At 39.8% G+C, this 20,248-nt stretch overlaps 1 protein-coding gene across 4 annotated transcripts in view; it reads right to left on the bottom strand.

Annotated features, from left to right (window-relative positions):
• ULK4 (unc-51 like kinase 4) overlaps positions 1 to 20,248 on the bottom strand; it is a 583,089-nt gene that overhangs the window by 355,268 nt on the left and 207,573 nt on the right. For all 4 annotated transcript variants that reach the window (XM_045436431.1, XM_045436432.1, XM_045436433.1 and 1 more), the window contains 2 exons: positions 1,085 to 1,136; positions 845 to 989 (listed from right to left, as the gene is read on the bottom strand). In XM_045436431.1, coding sequence (XP_045292387.1) covers positions 845 to 989; positions 1,085 to 1,136 — 197 coding nt within the window. The remainder of the gene's footprint in view (positions 1 to 844; positions 990 to 1,084; positions 1,137 to 20,248) is intronic.

Genomic DNA, 20,248 nt, shown 5'->3' with positions numbered 1-20,248 from the left:
AACAAATACAGTAATAAAAAAGTTGGAACCACTGTGAGAATTACCAAAAGGCAGCCCAGGGACACAAAGCGAGCAGATGCTGTGGGAAAACTGGAGACTTGCTCAACACTGGGATGCCACAGACCTTCAACTGGGAAAGGTGCAACGTGTGTGAAGCACAATAAAGCAAAGCATAATAAAACGAGGTAACCCTGTACTTTTGATAAGACTCATAGTGCGGGAGAAAAAAAATTCAGTGTGCCTCAATTAGAAGGTGTCATTTTAGAGTTTCACGTGTTTCCAATGGGTCGTCTTGGTAGTCACCCTACCGTGTCTGCTACCTGAGCAATGGAGTAGAAGGAAAACGTAACCCCATTCTGTTAACTAATCGTCATTACTTGTTCTAGCACCACCAACCACACCCCTGCAGCCCTGCTGAAATATCCTATTTGTAACTAAACTTAATTTCCATTCCAAGAGTTTGGGGTGAAGGAAGATTTCTGTCCATCTCTTTGATTTCTGAGTAGGGTCAGAGAAACATCCCGATTCCACGTTCCAGTAGTCGTGTAATGTTGACCTTGAATAATAAACCTTACCTTCTGGCCATTAACACCTTTAAATCTGCGTAACCTCAGAGTCATGTGCCTTATGGAAAACAGCTAAGGCTCTAAACGGATTCTCCTGGGTTCTAGGCAGTGTAGTAGTCTGTAGTGCCTCTGTTTCCAAATTTCTTTTTTGCGAGCACGTAAGCATATGTACAAAAACATAAGAACATCAAGACCCCAACCCCATCATTAGAACTAGTCTGACAGAAGCTTCCAGACATCTTGCACTTCTCTGCACGAATGCAGCATGTGGGACTTACTGGGGAAGTAAGACGTCTCTAATGAGAGCCAGTAGATTGCTGTCAGAGTCAACATTCGCCTCCTTCTTGCCATCCCCAACCTCCTGGTTCACGAGTAGAGATGTGGTTTCTGAGAGCAACCGCAAGCTGAAGAGTCTCCACTCCACTTGAAAGAAAAGTGCCAAGAATGTGAGTCCGTGGCGACAGAATGAAACCAGAATGTGCACCTACTGGCATTCTCAGTGACGGGGTCATACTTACCATTTTGGCTCTGAACCAAGGAGACCAAGGGTGGCAGGATGTAATCAACAACCTTAAAGAAAAGATGTAAAAGACTTGGTTCAAATGTTTATAATCACAAAACTGGTATTAACCACTATCTGTGCTTTTTGCACTGACAGAATCACTAATCAAAAGAGGGGGAAAATCAACAGCTAAATTTATCCTGGATTTAAACTCTACATAAACCACCAGGCTCATTTAACTCTGAAAAAGTCCTCAGGTCAAAATGACATTCTGATCATCAAAACAGTAATTTATCAAAACCTTCAGAGTCTATGAAAGGAACCTTAGTATATAATCCAAAATCTGGTTGGCGTGGGTTGACATTAAACCACCAAATGAATATATATAAGCTAGTGATCATTATTCAAGTTTAAACTACACAACCAAAATAGTGGGGGGAAAGGAGACACCCAATCTTTGTGTGTTATTAAATACATCAAAGAGCTATGACAAGTTAATCTTGGTTATTTTTAGAAACATATTCAAAAGATATAAATCCACTATACAAACCACCTCTAGGATTTCCTAGTTATTGAGGGTACAATCAAATGTGGTTTGAAACCAACTCCAAAATAACAAATCGATTCCCCCCGATGAAAATGAACAACGAAGAAAGGACAAATCATTTCTGCAGTCTAATTTGGAAACCAACTACTCTCTCCTTTGAGGGACTATTTTGGTGACAAGAAACAAAATTCCCGTTGTTTACAACTGAATGTATTCCTGGTCCAAAGACAAGCATTTGTTCTCCCTACACTGGAAAAAGGGCAGGAGAAACTGTTCCCAGCCCCACAAGACCATCCTGTTATCCAGACCAATGAGATGAAGCCCTGCACAGGTAAAGATCTCTACACGTGGGCAGTAACCCACCAGTGTTAACCTATTCTAGTTTAAAAAAAGGTTTTTAATGTTTATTTTTGAGAGAGAGACAGGCAGAGCACGAGAGGGGGGAGGGGCAGAGAGAGAGGGAGACACAGAATCTGAAGCAGGCTCCAGGCTCTGAGCTGTCAGCACAGAGCCCAACACGGGGCTCGAACCCATGAGCCTACGAACCATGAGATCATGACCTGAGCCGAGGTCAGATGCTTAACCGACTGAGCCATCCATGCACCCCCTTGTAAGTTCACATATAATATTCTATCCAGATATTGGTACAAAGACCCTAAGAACCAGAGATGTTTTGATCACCCTCTTCCATTAAGTGATGTCACATTGCTCAAAGCATAGATGTCACGCTCCATTAAGGAATTTTGATTCCTCTGAACTGCCAGTTGTGTCAAAAGCAAAAACCATGCAAAGGAAACAAACATAGCCCACTGTTAACACCCATCAACATGGTCAACGCCTACCTTAAAGATTTAAGAGGATGCATCAAAAGAGGAGTGGGACTGAAGTAAATGACAGGTGTCCAACTCACATTTGAAAAACAACTAAGCATGGTCAAAAAGCAAGATCATCAGACAGAAGATGAACAGACAAAAATCAACAGTATTCCTACATGCCTACAATAACCAACTAAATGACATAATTAAGCTAAAATCTATAGAAGCAATCAAATTCTAAGGTATCTACGGTATCCTTTTACAGAAAAAAAATGTAGAAAATATTTACAGGTACAATGGCCATTGACATGCTTCTGCAAAAAGCTTGAAAGCTGTCACAACCATCCTTACAACAAGGAAATTGCGAAACAAACAAAATCAACAACTCTTCTCAGACACCTCCAAGAACTGAAGTCACAGAACAAACCGCTCCCCCAAAGAGACAGGCAAACAGAATCACAGCTTAACAGGAGAAGAAAGGCCAGTGGAGTCAGCAGCTGGCACAAAACCTGAAGGCTAACCGAGGGACTGTTGGGAGCCTGAGCTTGGGGGATAAAACCTCCTGGTGCCCAACCTTACTGGAGCACCCACACGCCCAGGAGTTTACTTCCCCGATTCCCCACTGGACTCTCAGAGTGAAGATCAGAGAAAAACCCCTCATGCTTCCAGCAGAGGGAAGGAAAATGAGCCATTTTGAAACACGCTCAGAACATTCTTTTCTTCTTGACAAAGGCCTGGACACAAAGGACACTATCTTACCAGAGCCTATAGTAAGGTTTCAGCAGAACCTAACCAACCTGGGAAAGACAATCCCAACTCCAGCACCCTCCGAGCCTTCCTGTCTCCCCCGGGCACAGGCGCAGGGACAACTGACAAACACCCGTGAACGTCAGAGACCAGACGCAGAGGCTCACAAAAAGAATCCTAACCACAGGACCGTGGGACGTTTCCCCTCTGGCCATGCCTTACTGCAACATCAACCGGGCTCCTGTATAACAACATGGATTACCACTGAGAGAGTTGCAAGGCACGGGTTTTATGTGAGAAGGAGTTATTAGGGAAACCCAAAGCAACAGGAGAGACAAAAACTAGGACCCCGGAGGGAATTTTAGCCTCTGAAAAACCACAGGTAGAGCAGACGGGGAACGCAACCTGGCTTCAAGCCACATACACATCAAATCTCACACTAATGACGTGCTTATCTCAATTCATTTTACCTGATGGGTCACGCTGGCATGAAATATTCCAAGTGTTAAGAGAAAAAAAACACCAACCTAGAATTCTGAGTGAAATTATCCCTCAAAAGTAAAAGGAGAAATAAAGATTTTTCTCACACAAACAGAAACGGAAAACATTTTCTGCCAGTAGACCTGCTTCGCAAGAAATGTTTTCAAAAGTTCTTCAGAAGGAAGAAAAATGATATAGGTCAGAAACTCAGATCTATATATCAGAGAAGGAATAAACAAAGGTAACACATGGTCATTGATGAACAGACTCCGAGAGGTCAACTCTCTGCAAATTAACCCATCATTCCAGTGTAATACAAATAAATAGTCCAAGAAGGTTTGCATTACCTCCTCATATTGATTCTTTAATGTATTTGGAAAATAGTGACAATGCTATAGAAACATAAAGATGGGTGGAAATTAAGACAGGCACACTGGTGCCTTCAGCAAGGCTGGACCCTGAATAAGTTCTTCCCTTCCTCATTCTTGAAGCCTCTCCCTTCCCCCCATACGTTTTTCTGCAGAATGCTTTGTTCCGGGAACTCAGTATCGACGTTGACATCTCGCTGACCTCAACGTACACTTAATAATGAGACTCGGACGGTTGTGCCAACACTAGACATGAGACCACCTAGGAAGACATGACGAAGGCGGCTGGCAGCACATCCCTATACATTCCTATCGAAACCACCCAGATCCTGTATTTTCCTAGAAAACCCCTCAGCCTTTTCCTAGGACAGGCTTGCCACTCTTAGAGACACTAGCCTCCTGCAGCCTCCTCTGCCTGGCAGAATAATCAACTACCTTCCTTCTTTATACCCAAACTCTGTCTTCATATTATATTTTAGCTCCAGAGCACAGAGGTCGATTTCAACAGCAGTAGAGAATCAAGAATAATACAAGATTTTCAAGAAATTGTGGGGCAGAGATGGTTTACCCTACCAAGTTTCCAGGCTTCCTATAAGGGAAACCAAGTGGTGTAAATGTAGAGCTAGACAAAGAAATTCATGGAATATAACCGAGAGCCTAGAAACAGACACATATGGGAACTCAGCAAGGGGCAGTGATAGTATTATTAGCATCAGTGGAAAAACATGTAGACTATTCATTTAAGGGAGAGCTACAATTAGCTATCTACTTGGTAAAAAAAGACCAGAGAACACTGAAAAAATAATTACAGGAGGCTTAAAGGTTGAATAGTTAAAAAGAAAGGCTTTTAAAGGAAAATAGAGCATAGTTTTGTGGCATTAAAGTAGGAAAGGACTTCTTTTTTTTTCATTCTTTTAATGTTTATTTTTTCGAGAGAGTACAAGCGGGGGCGGGGCGAGGGGCAGAGGATCTGAAGTAGGCTCCACACCGACAGCAGCAAGCCCAAGGTGGGGCTCGAACTCACGGACCATGAAATCACAACCTGAGCTAAAGTCAGACACCCAACCGACTGAGCCACCCAGGTGCCCTGGAAGGAGTTCTTAAGTAGCATCTAAAAAGCACAAACTAAAAGAGAAACATTAATAAGTTTGACTACATTAAAATAAAAAAACATTTATATAGGATGAGTCCCTAGAAACAAAATGAAAAGAAAAGCCATTGGCTAGGAGAAAGTTCTGCAATCCCCAAATCTGACAAATGGATTCATATGCAGAACGCAAGAGAAAAATCAATGAGAAAAAGATGAACAACCCCCAAAACTGGACAAAAGACAGAAATGATGGTTTTCAAAAGAGAATACCCACAGAGTCAACAAACATATGAAAACTATTCAAACCCACCATCAGAGAAATGAAAATTAGAACACTGAGATACCAATTTACACAGATCCAGTTAAGAAATTACCTTAGTACCAAGAGCCTGAAAAACTTAGGGGAAATGGGTACCTACATACCACAGTAAACCAATAAATTGGTACAAGAACTTGGAAGAAGAATTTCATAACACCAACCAAAGTTTCCAGTAACACATTCAAAGCTATTCACTGAAGATCTGATTATAAGAGTTCAAAAATAGAATGGATAAATCTCACATCAATATATTTAATGAAAACAAGCAGCCTGCAAAAAGACACAGACAGTATCTCACTATGTAGCCCAAAACAATACCTATAAACTTAAATACACACCAAGTGTAAATTTCTGGATTAAAAATATATTTAATTAGTTTTAAAAGAAGAACTCTAGTTCATTATAATATCATTTAATTTTTTAATTAACACTTGTCTTCTGAATGACTGAAGGCAATTAGAATTGTATCCCAGATGGTAGAAATTTAATCCTTCCAACTGAGAATGATCCTTTAGAAGAAGAAACAGGCAAAGGATGGTAATGGAGAAATAATGTGCTTACTATAATATGGCAAATGCAGATTACAAGACAAATTAGATTATTTGACTATTCACCTTTAATGCATATTTTTCCCGAGCAACGACAGTTGTTACATTACCAAAAGAAAGCTGCCCATAACTCACAAACAGAGAAATAAAAATAAAATTACTCTGAAAATGTCCAGATGCTTAGCAAGTCGAACAAGGCAAGGGAGATAAACACTGAAAAACAGTTTCATCCGTTTTATTTATATTCTATGCAATAACTACATAAATCAAAGTAGTAAATGGTTTTTCAGAAAAGATCATTGGTTGTAAAATCCTAAAATGAAAAACACCACATACCTTCGCAAACGTTCACTTAACCAACGATTCTAGCAAAACAGGATAGATGAAAGTTAAAGTTTTAAAACGCTAGTTACTTTGGAGCATAGAGCAGAGAAACAATGGAGTCAAATTTTAATAGAAAATATAAAGAAAATATAACAAAAGAAATAGAGAAAAAAAAACATTTCAATATACTCCTATACAAATCAGAAGGGTTACTATATCTACTCTCACAAAATACAAGAAAAAGATTTGTAGGAGTGATACATCTCAACATTTACACAAATATTAAGTGTAAGTAGACCCACATAAGTAGATTACACACACACACACACACACACACACACACACAAATAACGTCAATGAGCTCGCAGTACGTAGGTACAGGGATTTTATTATCACCACTATCAAAACTTAATAGCTACTAAGGTGTAGAATGGAAATGAACACAAACATGAAATAACTAACATTACATAAATTGGGATGTGTGGATGAGCCAGAGTTTCTTGGCAGAGAAGAAGGTGTATTTTGTCATTGCCACTGTCCTTGAAATAAACAGCCGCTAAAAGTTAGATTTAAAGGCCTATAGATCCATCCAGATGATGACTTGGGCCTTTTTTCTTTTTCCTTTTGGAGATATTTAGAGTAGTTTACTCTGAATTTGTTTTAAAAACATCCAGATGAACCTTAAAACAATTACCTGGATATATAACCTACAAGATACCAATCAGAGATGAGAAAGCAACTCTAAATTGAGAGAGCAGATTGGCACACGGTGACACATTGAACAAAATTCTAGCCTCTGGCCCCAAATGCCTGGAGGTCCCACAGTAACTCACACAAAGAGGGGGGCAGCTACAAAATACAAGACCACAGCTCCAAGGGTGCTCAAAGTGACACAGAAGAGCGTGGCAGTGGGGGAGAGGGACCCAGAAACTGGCTCTTGGAAACAGCAACGATGATTGCTTGGGCCCAGAAGCAGAGCAAATTTGTTATTTCTTAAAAATATCTTGAATCTGTATTTCGGTACAAATCGTTTCCTGTATATCCCTGTGCACTTTTCCCTGATGCATTTAAAAATGTCTTTCCAAGAATGAGTTCACAGACCTCACCAGACTGCCAAAGGCTTCCAATGTACAAAATGCAGAAACAAATCAGAGTCCGATGCCAAGAATACCAATCCACGGGGCTCATTGGAAACTTGTACCCTTCCAAGGGTGGGCCACTTGCCCAAGATTTCCAGCCAATCCATGTATCTTTAAAAATGGACTCACCTCACCAAAGAAAATAATCTTTCTAACAACAGGGTCACCAAGATAAAGACACTTCACAGCTGTGAACTTCAGATTAGAGTCTTTCCAGTGCTCACCAACCACCTCTTGAGGGAGTACTCCCTCAAGAATATGGCCCACTTCAAGAATATGGCGAGAGTATGGCACCCTTCACATACAAACTAACCTTTCCTAGGGCAGACATTAAAACCAACTCATGCATATCATTTTACACCTCTACGGCAAAGTATTTTCAAGTAACTTACTCTAAGTATCTCAAAATAATACCAAGAGAAACCTTAAAATGGCTCATGAAAACATTTCACGTGGGGCGCCTGGGTGGCGCAGTCGGTTGAGCGTCCGACTTCAGCCAGGTCACGATCTCGCGGTCCGTGAGTTCGAGCCCCGCGTCGGGCTCTGGGCTGATGGCTCAGAGCCTGGAGCCTGTTTCCGATTCTGTGTCTCCCTCTCTCTCTGCCCCTCCCCCGTTCATGCTCTGTCTCTCTCTGTCCCAAAAATAAATAAAGGTTGAAAAAAAAAATTTAAAAAAAAAAAAAAAAAAGAAAACATTTCACGCTTCTCTCCCTTAGCATACAGGATTCCGTCGCCTGAAACACCCACCCCTCACCCAGGAGGCCACTCAGGAGTTAATCCCTACCTATGTCCAAGACCTAGTTCAAGAATAAAATCATCTCCTCTAAAAAGCATCTCCAGACCCTGTCAGACTGAAAGGGCTCTTGGCATACCCCCAAGCAAACCACCAACACAGCACTCTTCAAACCATGGTCCAATCTTTCTTTTTCATCTTGGTCTCTTCCTCCCAACCAACACTTAACCTATTCAGAGCAGGATCTGATTCTAGCTCACTAGTGTATCTTCCTCAACATTCACTGATTTTTTTATTAAGTTTTTCATTTTAATTCCAGTATAATTAAATCTTTTTTTTTAATTTTTTTTAACGTTTATTTATTTTTGAGACAGAGAGAGACAGACTATGAATGGGGGAAGGGCAGAGAGAGAGAGAGACACAGAATCGGAAGCAGGCTCCAGGCTCTGAGCCATCAGCCCAGAGCCTGACGCGGGGCTCAAACTCACGGACCGCGAGATCGTGACCTGAGCTGAAGTCGGACGCTTAACCGATTGAGCCACCCAGGCGCCCCTATAATTAAATCTTTTAAAGAGGTCGTTTACAGGGGCTCCTGGATAGCTCAGTCGGTTGAGCCTCTGAGTCGATTTCGGCTCAGGTGATGATACCAGGGTCGTAGTATCGAGCCCCACATCAGACACTGCATTGGATGTGGAGCCTGCTTAAGATCCTCCCTGTCTCTCTCCCTCTGCCCCTCTCCCCAGTTCACTAAGATAAAAATAAAAAATATTAAAAAAATAAAGAGGTGGCTTACAAAAGGCACTTATTATAAATATGCAAGTGAAAAATACATAAGTAAACCAAAACCTTAAACCTTTTTTGGGGGTCTACTTATTACATCACTGCTTTAACTCTATTCATATTAATTCATCCTATTACTATGAAAAGAATGTTTCAAAAGTTTTGAAACCTAAAAGTACTCATTCTACACATGGCAATTTTGAAAGAAAGAAAGAAAGAAAGAAAGAGAGAAAGAAAGAAAGAAAGAAAGAGAGAGAGAGAGAGAGAGAGAGAGAGAGAGAGAGAGAGAAAGAAAGAGAGAAAAGAAAAGGGATTTGCTTTTGTATCCTGGTTGTAAGCTGAGGTGAGCCCAACTTTGAATTTTAAATAAAATTCTCAGGCCTGCGTGCTGTAAGAAATCTCAAGTCCTGTCTCAGATTTCTCAGAACGTGCAATGGCTTATTTCCTTCTCCATGGTTCACCGCCAACTCTTGAGTTTTCACTTGCTCTAGTATTTTATTTGCTTTTTCCCTTCTCCTGCTGTTTGCTTCTGAGACCGACTATCCAAATGAAAGGCGGTCAGACCAGACATGACAATGAGGACTCGGTCCCACGACCTCCACAGGAAGCAGGCACAGAAGCCAGCTCACAACACCTGCTGCAATCAGCTCAGGACGCTCAGGACTTGGAGGACGAACGCCAGCTCCACGGCTTGTTGTAGCCTGCCTCCCACTCACGACCAGCCAGCCAAAGTCACATATGCTCCCCTAATCCATCCCATAGGAGGCCCTGTTTCTCATTAGTCTGCCTCCAGCTCCCCCCGTGCCGACCAAGATACACCTTAAGCCTTCCCTTTTTTTGCCCTAAAGTTTTTACACCCTCTGCCGAATGCAAGTCAGGGTGATGATGTCCCTACTGCTGCAAGCTCCCAATCGGCAGCCTCTGTGCGTCATCATTCAGGTGGTCTTCCCTCATCTCCACCTTGCTCACGGTACCACATGATCCCTTTGTAAGGACTGAATTTCAAGTCTCCCAAGTTCTCCATATGTACACCAGACTCTACTGATGGTTCGGAGGGATGCAGCTTTGTAATGGCAACACCCACAATTTGCAACTGAATATTGAACCTCCTGCTTTTAGTCATCTTTGAATCACCTGCACCTTTGATTTTTTTTTTTCCCCACTAACCTTGTCTCCCCGCCCCCCCCTCCACACACACACAGCTCGGTTCTGAGGCTCCTGCCCTGTTGCCTGTCTCTTCTAGGCCCCCTCTTCGTTCCTTTCTTCCTCTTCATTTTCCACCCAATGCCAGCTCCTTATTTATACAGACAACGTGTACTTCCCCTGCCGCCCCCACCCTTTTGTTCATCCAAGCTTCAAGGCGGCTCCTGGATCCCTACCTACAAAGGAAATGGAAGTTCAATACAGACCCGTCTGTGGCCTAATGGTTGTAACAAGGCCAGGAAGATATTTCAAGGTGACAGCTTTTCTCTGTCTTCCGCAGGCAGGCCGTACTGCCCTACACACAAAGAGGAGGTCCCCCTGCACGTAACCCAAGACCCGCACCCCTCACAGAGATCTCTGTCCATTCCCTCTTCCAAATACACTTTGAAACAGCATTCATTTGTTATTTTCTTAACACCCAATGATGTGTTAGTCAATTTTTAATTTTAGTTCCAGTATAAGTAACATACAGTGTTATATCAGTTTCATGTGTATGGTATGGTGATTCAACAATTCTACACATAATAGATTTTTACCTAAAATGGGGCTAAGTTCCCTTAGAGCCTGAGAAATTCAAATCCCGTATCATGCCAAAACAAAGACGACTACTGATTAGTCATGTTATAAAACATTTCTTGATGTAAAAATAATATGTGGGGAGTGCAGCGTGACTCATGACAAAACTCAACCCGCATTTTGAGAGGTCACATTACAATGCTTTCAAGACAACCCAATGCCAGATGGCAACGAAGCAGCATAATAACAAAGAAAAAAGGACAAAAACCTAAAAAGCCTCTTTACTGAATAGCTTTCAAGCCACAGTGAGGAAACCATGACAACAAAATCCAACCCTGTGGATGACAAACCTTCAATTGTCATGGCTTTACCCACTGGTACTACGTCGACCTGTTAACAAACAAGAGGCTGAATCACCTGAGACAAGACACAGCGAGGAACTGCTGCTGTGAAGTAGGTGGTTTGTTCAACAGTGCTTTTCTCTTCTAGAATCTTCCACAGAATTTATAAACCACAGATAAACCATTTAAGTCAATACCACTGCAACTCTAATCAGGCTCCCCTACACTAATGACTTCTACCATAAAAATCCATGATTACTCATTTTAGTTGTAGAGCTAATACACCTGTGTACAGAACAATCCAAGGAGCTTTAATACTTAATGCTTGTGACAATTACTTTCTTAAAGGCATTCGTCTGTGGTAAAGGTCATTTAAGGACATGTCCTAAAAACAGGGTCATAGTTTACTAAAAACAAAAATACAGGTTCCCAGGTCTAGGGACTTTTCATTTCTTTGCTCAAACCACCCCCCCAACTATGTGTGCATATATATGCACATTAGTTGCTGCCAGTGATCCTCAATGTCCCAAAAGAAATGAATGTCTGTGACCTGGGGATGCTGACAGCTCTGGGACACTTAAACTACACAATCACAATGACACCAAAATATGTAAATAATGCTCAGATGGCTAAACTTTACTTCACTTGTTCTTAAAGCCTTGGATGCCCAAAATGGTAATTTATCATTTAACAAACTTATGTTCCATTTTAAGAAATGATGAACACGAGATACTGGAGTTCAGCAGGTTTAACCCATAAATAACCACATAACCATATTCAAATTTTCTTTTCTCACAAAGAAAAAAAGCAACACTGTAACCTATGGAAAGTGTATTTCTGAAACAATCATTTGTTGAAAGTATGCTTTATACTATTATTTTTGTAGTGGGGTGGTTTTTTTTATTTTACAGATGAAAGTGCATCATTTGAAAACTGAAGTTTACTATTCCAAGCACTCAATTGAAATTCTTATCCTACATTTGAAAATTAACCACCACTTCCTTACAGTAAGCCTTGGAAAATCTGGTACATCGGACAGCACAATAATTAACATGTCGCATCAACTACCAGTCCCCTTTCCTCTGAAGTCATATCGGCCATACAGGGGACACATGCCTACGCCATGAATCCTACCTCCACTAATGGCAGAGCAGGCCACGCAGAATACCCCTTTTGAGGAGAACAACTACCAAAACTAGACACGACATTGTTTAACTCTTCCTTACAATATTAAATACCTAAAAAAGATGTTAAGGAATTCCCAAGGCACAAAAGATTGGCAAAATTTCAGAAGACTGGCATTTGCTATTGGCAAGACTGGACTGGGCAGAAACAGACACTCATGTATTACTAGGAGGTGGGGGAAGCAAAATAGTAACCCCTATGTAATTATCCTTCAATCCCACAATCACCACTCTGGAAACGTGCCCTGAAGATATACCTCCAACAATGGGAAACTGCATGTGCATGGGCTATTTGTTTGTAACTGAAAAATATTAGACACTACCTAAACGTCCCAACATAAGAGATGGGTTGAATAACCTATGATACATACACACAGAATAGAGTACTATACTGCTCCAATGAAGAGTGAGGAAGAGCTCTACGAACTGATATGGAGTGGCCCTGCTCTGAATACATCTTTTTCTACAGCTTTGACTTTTGGAAGCATGTTAATCTTATGTGTACTCAAAAGATAAAAGGATAGGAAGGGGAAAAAGAAACCCAACAATTGAAAGCAAACTGAAAACTAACCAACTGTGTTTCAGATGAGTATTATAACCACACTAAAAGAGGTGGAAGGGGACCAATCCAAGTATCTTATGAACACAGCATAGAGTAGATAGAAGGAACCATATGGACAGGGACTGGGTTTGAAGTTATTAGCGTGAACTCATGATTTCAAAATGTGTGTGTGTGTGTGTGTGTGTGTACCAATATATGCAAGCACGCATACGTGTGTTGTGTGTGCTCATACATGTATATACATGTATCCATTTCCCAGCTCTATTTTATGTATATATTTCCCAGAAGCAGAGACATCCCAGGAAAGAGAGGCACACTTAGGGCCCTACACCGTGGTTTCTAATGCCACCTCCCATGAAAAGGAGCCAGAACTCCTCTGAGAATTGACTGGGAAATGACTAGACCAGGCTAGAGAAGCTAGAAGCCAAAGCAAGAATATCTTGCTGTGCCAGCAAGTTAAAAAATCACTCAGAAAATGATGGAGTATGTCACAAGGACACAGGAATCAATTCGAAAGACTTTATACTGGCCAAATCTGTTTTGAGCACCAAAATAATTTCAGTCATGAAGCTCCGGATAAAAACAGGAATCTGTGGTACACAGAATGATGGTAGAAAGAAAGATGTCCACCATCCTTATCCCGAGAACCTGATAATTTGTTATCATACACAACAAAAGGGATTTTATAGATGTGATTAAGTCAAGGATCTTGACATGCTTATGCTGGATTAGACAGATGGGCTCAATAGAATAACAAGACCTCCTCATAAGAGGGAGAAAAGAGGGTCAGAGTCAGAGGAGGAGATGTGTCAACAAAAGGAGAGGTCAGAGAGATTTGAAGATGCTACGCTGCCACCTTTGAAGATGGAATAAGAGGTCACACATGAGCCAAGGAACACAGGCAGCCCCAGGAAGCCAGGAAAGGAGAGGGAAAAGACTTTTCCCCTTACTTCTCCCAAAAGGAACACAGGTGTGCTGACACCTTGATTTTAACCCCAAAGACCAATTTTGTACTTCTGACCTCCCAAATCATAACATAATAAACTTGTGTTAAGTCCCTAAAGTTTTGATAATTTTTTACAGAAGCAATAGGAAATTAATACAGGATACAAGTCCACACCAATGATTAATAGATATGCTAATTCTCATCAGTTACTTTGCAAAAAAGGGGGGGTTACATTTACCAAGATCTATACACTTTTACTTATTTATGAGAAATATATTTTTTGAAATTTAACAGAATATTTTGACGAAAATCTTTATTAATGAGTATAAAATAACCTAATTATTTTATATTAAAAAGACTAATTCCAATTTTACTTTTTGTGTACATTATTCATGTAACAATCTACAGTAAAGGATTAATATGCCCTCATATGTATGCCTTTAGGCATTCACAAATGTATAAATACACAAATAGAAATGAATTTAAAGTATTGAACTGTAGCTTTAAAATTAAGTCTATTGGGGCGCCTGGGTGGCGCAGTCGGTTAAGCGTCCGACTTCAGCCAGGTCACGATCTCGCGGTCCGTGAGTTCGAGCCCCGCGTCAGGCTCTGGGCTGATGGCTCAGAGCCTGGAGCCTGTTTCTGATTCTGTGTCTCCCTCTCTCTCTCTGCCCCTCCCCCGTTCATGCTCTGTCTCTCTCTGTCCCAAAAATAAATAAACGTTGAAAAAATTAAATAAATAAATAAATAAAGTCTATTAAATAAAACAAAATGGGTATCAAATTAAATTTACTCTCTGAATAAACTATTCTAGTTTTCTTAATAAACAGAAAATCATATTATCTTCTACACATATTTATATTTCTTTGTATTAACTACTTAATTATCATCTTTAACCAAAGTAATCAACCTTCTTTTTAATCAAGCATAAGAAAAGTTAGAGAGAAAATAAAGAATAATTTAGATATTTTTCTGTCTACTAGCATTTATGCCATACAATTTAAACAATTTTAAAGTATAGTTAAAAGGTATAATTCAAAAGCATTTACAAATTTTGTTCATCTACTGCCCTTGTAAAAAATAAAGTAAAAACTATACTTAATGATCACTGTTTTGTAACTGTTTCTTATTTAGAACTGTTTAGGCATCCAAAGATTATTTATTAATTATTGCTCTAAGGTCTTAATGTTACTTAAGGATTTATAATTATAAATTAATTTATGAAAAATATTTTTATATTTACGTACACTTAATTCAACATAACATACATACATAAAGGTATACTAATCCTCAGGCATATGTCTCGGTTAACTTTCACAAGATGAACACACTCCTGTACCCAGCACCCAGATCAAAAAAAAGACTTTACCGGAACATTGCAAAGGCCCCTTGTAGCTCCCTCTAGTCACCACCTGCCCTAGGAATGACCACTATCCTGACTGGTAACAGCTTTGTCTGTTTTCAAATTTAATGCAATTGGATCCTGATATTTTGTATCTTCCATCTTTATCTCAGCATTAACTTTGTGAGATTTATCCAAGTTCTGAAGCATAATGATGTATCATTCATTTTCTCTGCTACGAGGTATTCTATCATATGACTAAACCGTAATTAATCCATTAGATTGCGGAGATGGACATTTGGATGGTTTCCTGTTTGGAGTTATGAGCATCTTTCTATATGTATTTTGGTGAACATAAGCCCATATTTCTACTGAATGTTTATTTAGAGGTGAAATTGGTGAATCAATGGCATATACTATGTCTGGCTTCAATAGCTACTACCATTTTTCTGAAGTATTTGTACCAACTCACATTCCCAGAAGTTTCTCAGAGTTCCACATTCTAAAACCTCACCAGCTCTTAAGATTAATTCAAAAATCTGGATTAATTAACGATAAATTACTCAATATTTATTAGCCTCTAGCCTTTAGTTTAAGAACTTACAAAGGGACAGGTTTTCATTTAAAAAAAAAGGCATTATAACTTAGCTTAGTTTTTTAAATTAAAGAAATTGAAATATATTTTAGGTGATGTATGTATATTATTGCCAGAATTTTCTAACAAAGAATCACCTTTGTTCACCGTTATTTTTCTCTTTGCTACTGGTTACATGTTCTTGAAACCACCGTGAATGGGAGCAAGTTGACTACACAATCCAAATCATCGTGTACTGCTGACTGCTGTGTAGGCCACACTGTTGATTTCCAACTCTGAGCAATTAATGTGGTCTAAACTCTGGAAAAAATCTGAGTTAAGCAATCGTGCTCATCAAGAATTAAATGCATGTAATCACTTCCACATAAAGTATTGATCAGCAGCCTTGAACACAGTTTGCACTAACATTTCCAACAATGTTATGCTCCTTAGAGTGCTAGGTCTTCCATTTCATGTATTCCAGTCATGCTCAAGAAGAGGTAATTAGAAGATTTCCCATAGGTTATAGCATTAAAAAATATTTCTTATGAAACCCATGAGTTGCAAATACCTTTTCTATCGTAATACTATGGGCTGTAGTTTCAACGATTATTATGATGGCATTTTGTGTTTACCAAATAAACTAAATGTTTATATACATCTAGGTATAGATGTTTATAAACAGTGGATCTTAACAAATTATCCATGGGGTATCGTTCATCAGGATAAAGAATCAATAAGCAATACTGGGGCAATACTCAGAGATCACTGCCATAAGAAACAGAGTTTCTGGTAATAGCGGGTATGGTTATCTGGATTAAATTAAATCACTGAAAACAATGATAAAGGCCAGATAAAACATAAAAGAACAAGACCTTAAAAGTATTCAAACTCTGAAAAGACAGTGGAGGAACTTCTAGACCAATTCTGAATGGAAGTCTTAACTAGAGAGTGGAGTAGAAGACATGAGCACAGACTTGATTGTACCCTGGCAGTGCCTCCCACTAACCCAAGCACAGGCTCTGGTGGGGGTTGCAAGGGCCAGAAAGGTCGGAGTCCAGGTCTTCCCAGCGCATGCAGTTTTGTGAATCTCCTACCCTGAGCGGGGCATCTCTTAACAGTGATGGAGAAATTAGATCTATTCACCAACCCCTCCACACACATTCACACTCCTGGGAAGTGCTGCAGAGGCTGCCCTGGGACGTTATGATCTCAGACCTAGAGCCTCAGAGATTTGCACACTAGGTGCAAATGATCTTGGTCTGAGGTAGCCCTGATTGGCAGGGCCCCAAAGCAAACACAAAGCCTCTTAGAGGAGGGAGCATCCACAATAGGCTTCAGGAAATACCCACAGATTTCAAGGCCAACAACCAACAAGCAGTAAACATAAGTTCTCCAAGAAAACGAGATGAGTTGTACATGGGAAAGATTGTATAACAGACACTACCTCACATCACAGTCTCTTAATATTGGAATTATCAGACATAGTGTAAAACAGCCACATCTAACAAATGCAAACAAATAAACCAATCTGGAAGATAACTATAGGGAATAGGAAATTATAAAAAATACAGTAGGCTAGGGGCGCCTGGGTGGCACAGTCGGTTAAGCATCCGACTTCAGCCAGGTCACGATCTCGCGGTCCGTGAGTTCGAGCCCCGCGTCAGGCTCTGGGCTGACGGCTCGGAGCCTGGAGCCTGTTTCCGATTCTGTGTCTCCCTCTCTCTCTGCCCCTCCCCCGTTCATGCTCTGTCTCTCTCTGTCCCAAAAATAAATAAACGTTGAAAAAAAAAATTAAAAAAAGAAAAAAAATACAGTAGGCTGAAAAAACAGATAAGCAGAATTTCTAGTGGTAAAAGAAGTTCTACACATGGAAAATAACCATAATTAAAAAGTCAATGGCAACGTTTGGCATGAGACTGGACACAGTAGATAGAAATTAACCAAACAGAAAATGACACAGAGAGAAAAATATGGAATATGTAGAAAGACAGCAAATATAGAAAGTACACTGACAAAGTTTAATGTATATGTGGCCTGAGTTGCTGACGGAGACAGAGCAAAGGAGAGAGAGAATGAACAGAGATGATGGCTAAGAATTTTCCAGAACTGATGAAAAAGGACAATCCACAGATTCAAGAAGCACAGAGAATCCTAAGCAGAATATAAAGAAGTACCCAGTTAGTTACATCATAGTGAGTCTACAGAAAACCAAAGACCCTCCTTCTCTTCCCCAAAAATAGTCTTAAATGGAGACAAGGGACAAAGAGACAGATTATCTTCACAGGAAAAACAGACTTCAAGAAAATTCAGAACATAAGATAATGAAATAATATCTTCACAGTACTAAACAAGAACAAAAATAACTGCCAACCTAGAATTTAATACTCAGAAAAAATCTCCTTCAAAAAACAATGACTTAACAGACAAAGAGCATGCCACAAGCACTCCCAAGCTAAGGAAACCTGTGAAGGATATACTGCAGTCAGGAAGAAATGGGGCCAGATGGAGGGAGTGAGAACTAAGAAAGAAAAACAAAACAAACAACAACCAAAAAAGCAGTATATACGTGGGCAAATGTAATTGAACACTATATTACAGTAATAATGAGTATTATATTATTACTTAATAATAAAAGAGAGTTAAAGAGAAAGAAACAGAACAAGATAGACTATAAAGTATCAGGCAAAAGTAATATACATCACAGGGGCACTGAATGGAGTTGTTGGCTAAGGTCTGTATTTTACTAAAAAGATAGCTTCTTTTTTAAGTTCAGCTTTTAATAAGTTAATGTGCATGATGTAAATTTTAGGGTAAGCAGTAAAATAATAAAGAGAGAATCTAAACACCAACCTTCTGTAGAGAAAATAATTAGTGCAAAAGAAAGTAAATCACTATACAAGAGGAGAAATTAGAGGCAGGAAAAGAGAAAAAGTCTGAAAGAAAATGGTACAATGAATCCAAATATACTAGGAACTACACTAAACGTAAATGGAGTACATGCTCCAGTGAAAAGTTAAGTACTGTTCAAATTAGATTTTTTTAAATACTATGATATTTACAGGACACAGATCTACAATATAAGAATAGAGAGATGTTGGAACAAAAAGAATGAAAGAAGGTATGTCAGCAAATATTAAGCAAAAGAAAGTTTTGTGATTATATTAAAATGAGCCAAAAACAAGCCTTTAGGCAAAAAGCATTACTAGAAATTAAGGTCACTTCACAATGAAACAAAGCCAATAAACACTTGAAAACAACAGCCTCATTAGTAGTCTTGATCTTACTATTTAAAACCATGGTGAAATGTCACTATATACTCATTCATTAAAAAGCCTGAAATAACAAGAGTTGAGAAGGCGGTGGGGATCCGATACTGTACTGGTAGTGTGAATATAAACTAGTATGACGTCTCTGGAAAACACTACGGCATTTTCTAGACAAAATGAGTTTGCATATATTCTACAACCACTCATTCCATTCCTAAGTATGTATCCTAGAAATACTGCACGCTTATGTGGTGCAAAATACATAAAGGAATCTCCTTTGCAATATTTTGAAAATGCCAAAAGCTGGAAAGAGCCTAGTGTCTATCAAGAATAAATAAGTAAACTGTGATATCTGCATATACTCAAAATCAACATTGGGCTACAATATACCGGTGAAAAATTAAACCATATAGATACTTCACAACAAGAATGTCCCACAAACACTAAGCCAAAAAAGCAAGTCACAAATAAATACATAGCGTATTGACACAAAGTACAAAAGCAGGCAAAACCAATCTATGTGGTTTAGGAATGCACACACAGGCCTCCAGAGGAAAGCATGGGAATCATCGCTATGGAAGTCGGGATAGTGGCCCCCTCTCCAGGGAGGAAAGGAATCGTGACTGGGGGAATTCAGGGCTGTGGTCATGGTTTTTTAACTGAGTGGCAATTTCTGGAGCACTGGTTTTACAGTATTAAACTACACATTTTTTTTAATGCATTTTTAGAGAGGAGGAGGAGGTGGAGGAGGAAACAACCATGAAGAATTGATAGACATTTTCTACACTCAAAAAATCATGATTCCTTCTCTTGAAACACATGTCCTGAGAGTGCCCAGACGCCATGTAAGAGGTGAGGCCCCCCCGAAGTCACTCTACTGGAGAGACCACATAGAGGATGGAGAAGATGTCCCAAGAGTCCCAGCTGGAGGCAGACACGTGAGTGAATGAGGCTTCAGATGATTCCAGCCCCAGGCACCGCTGACAGCAAACACTTGAAAGACCCCAAGTCAGAACTGCCTTGCTGAGTTCGGTCAACCCCTAGAACCATTAGAGAGAAGGGGAAAATGATAATAAGGGTTCTCATCTTACCTGGCTTTTTTATGTTTATTTATTTATGAATATAATTTATTGTCAAACTGGCTTACATACAACACCCAGTGCTCATCCCACCTGGCTTCTTTTCTTGAGGCTTTCTGCGGGTGAGAATGAGATCACAAAGCCTTTCCTCCCTCCTCTAAAGTCAGTGCTCCACTCACCTAAGCATCAACGTAAGGCAGAGGTTCTGAAATGGGGGCAATTTCTCTGCCCAGAAGACCTCTGGCAATGTGTAAAGGCCTTTCTACTTATCACT

This window comes from Leopardus geoffroyi, chromosome C2 (assembly GCF_018350155.1).
Source record: "Leopardus geoffroyi isolate Oge1 chromosome C2, O.geoffroyi_Oge1_pat1.0, whole genome shotgun sequence".
In the NCBI taxonomy this organism is placed as follows: domain Eukaryota; kingdom Metazoa; phylum Chordata; class Mammalia; order Carnivora; family Felidae; genus Leopardus; species Leopardus geoffroyi.
Note: the sequence above shows the minus strand (reverse complement) of the source record. Positions and strands in the feature narration are given on the sequence as shown.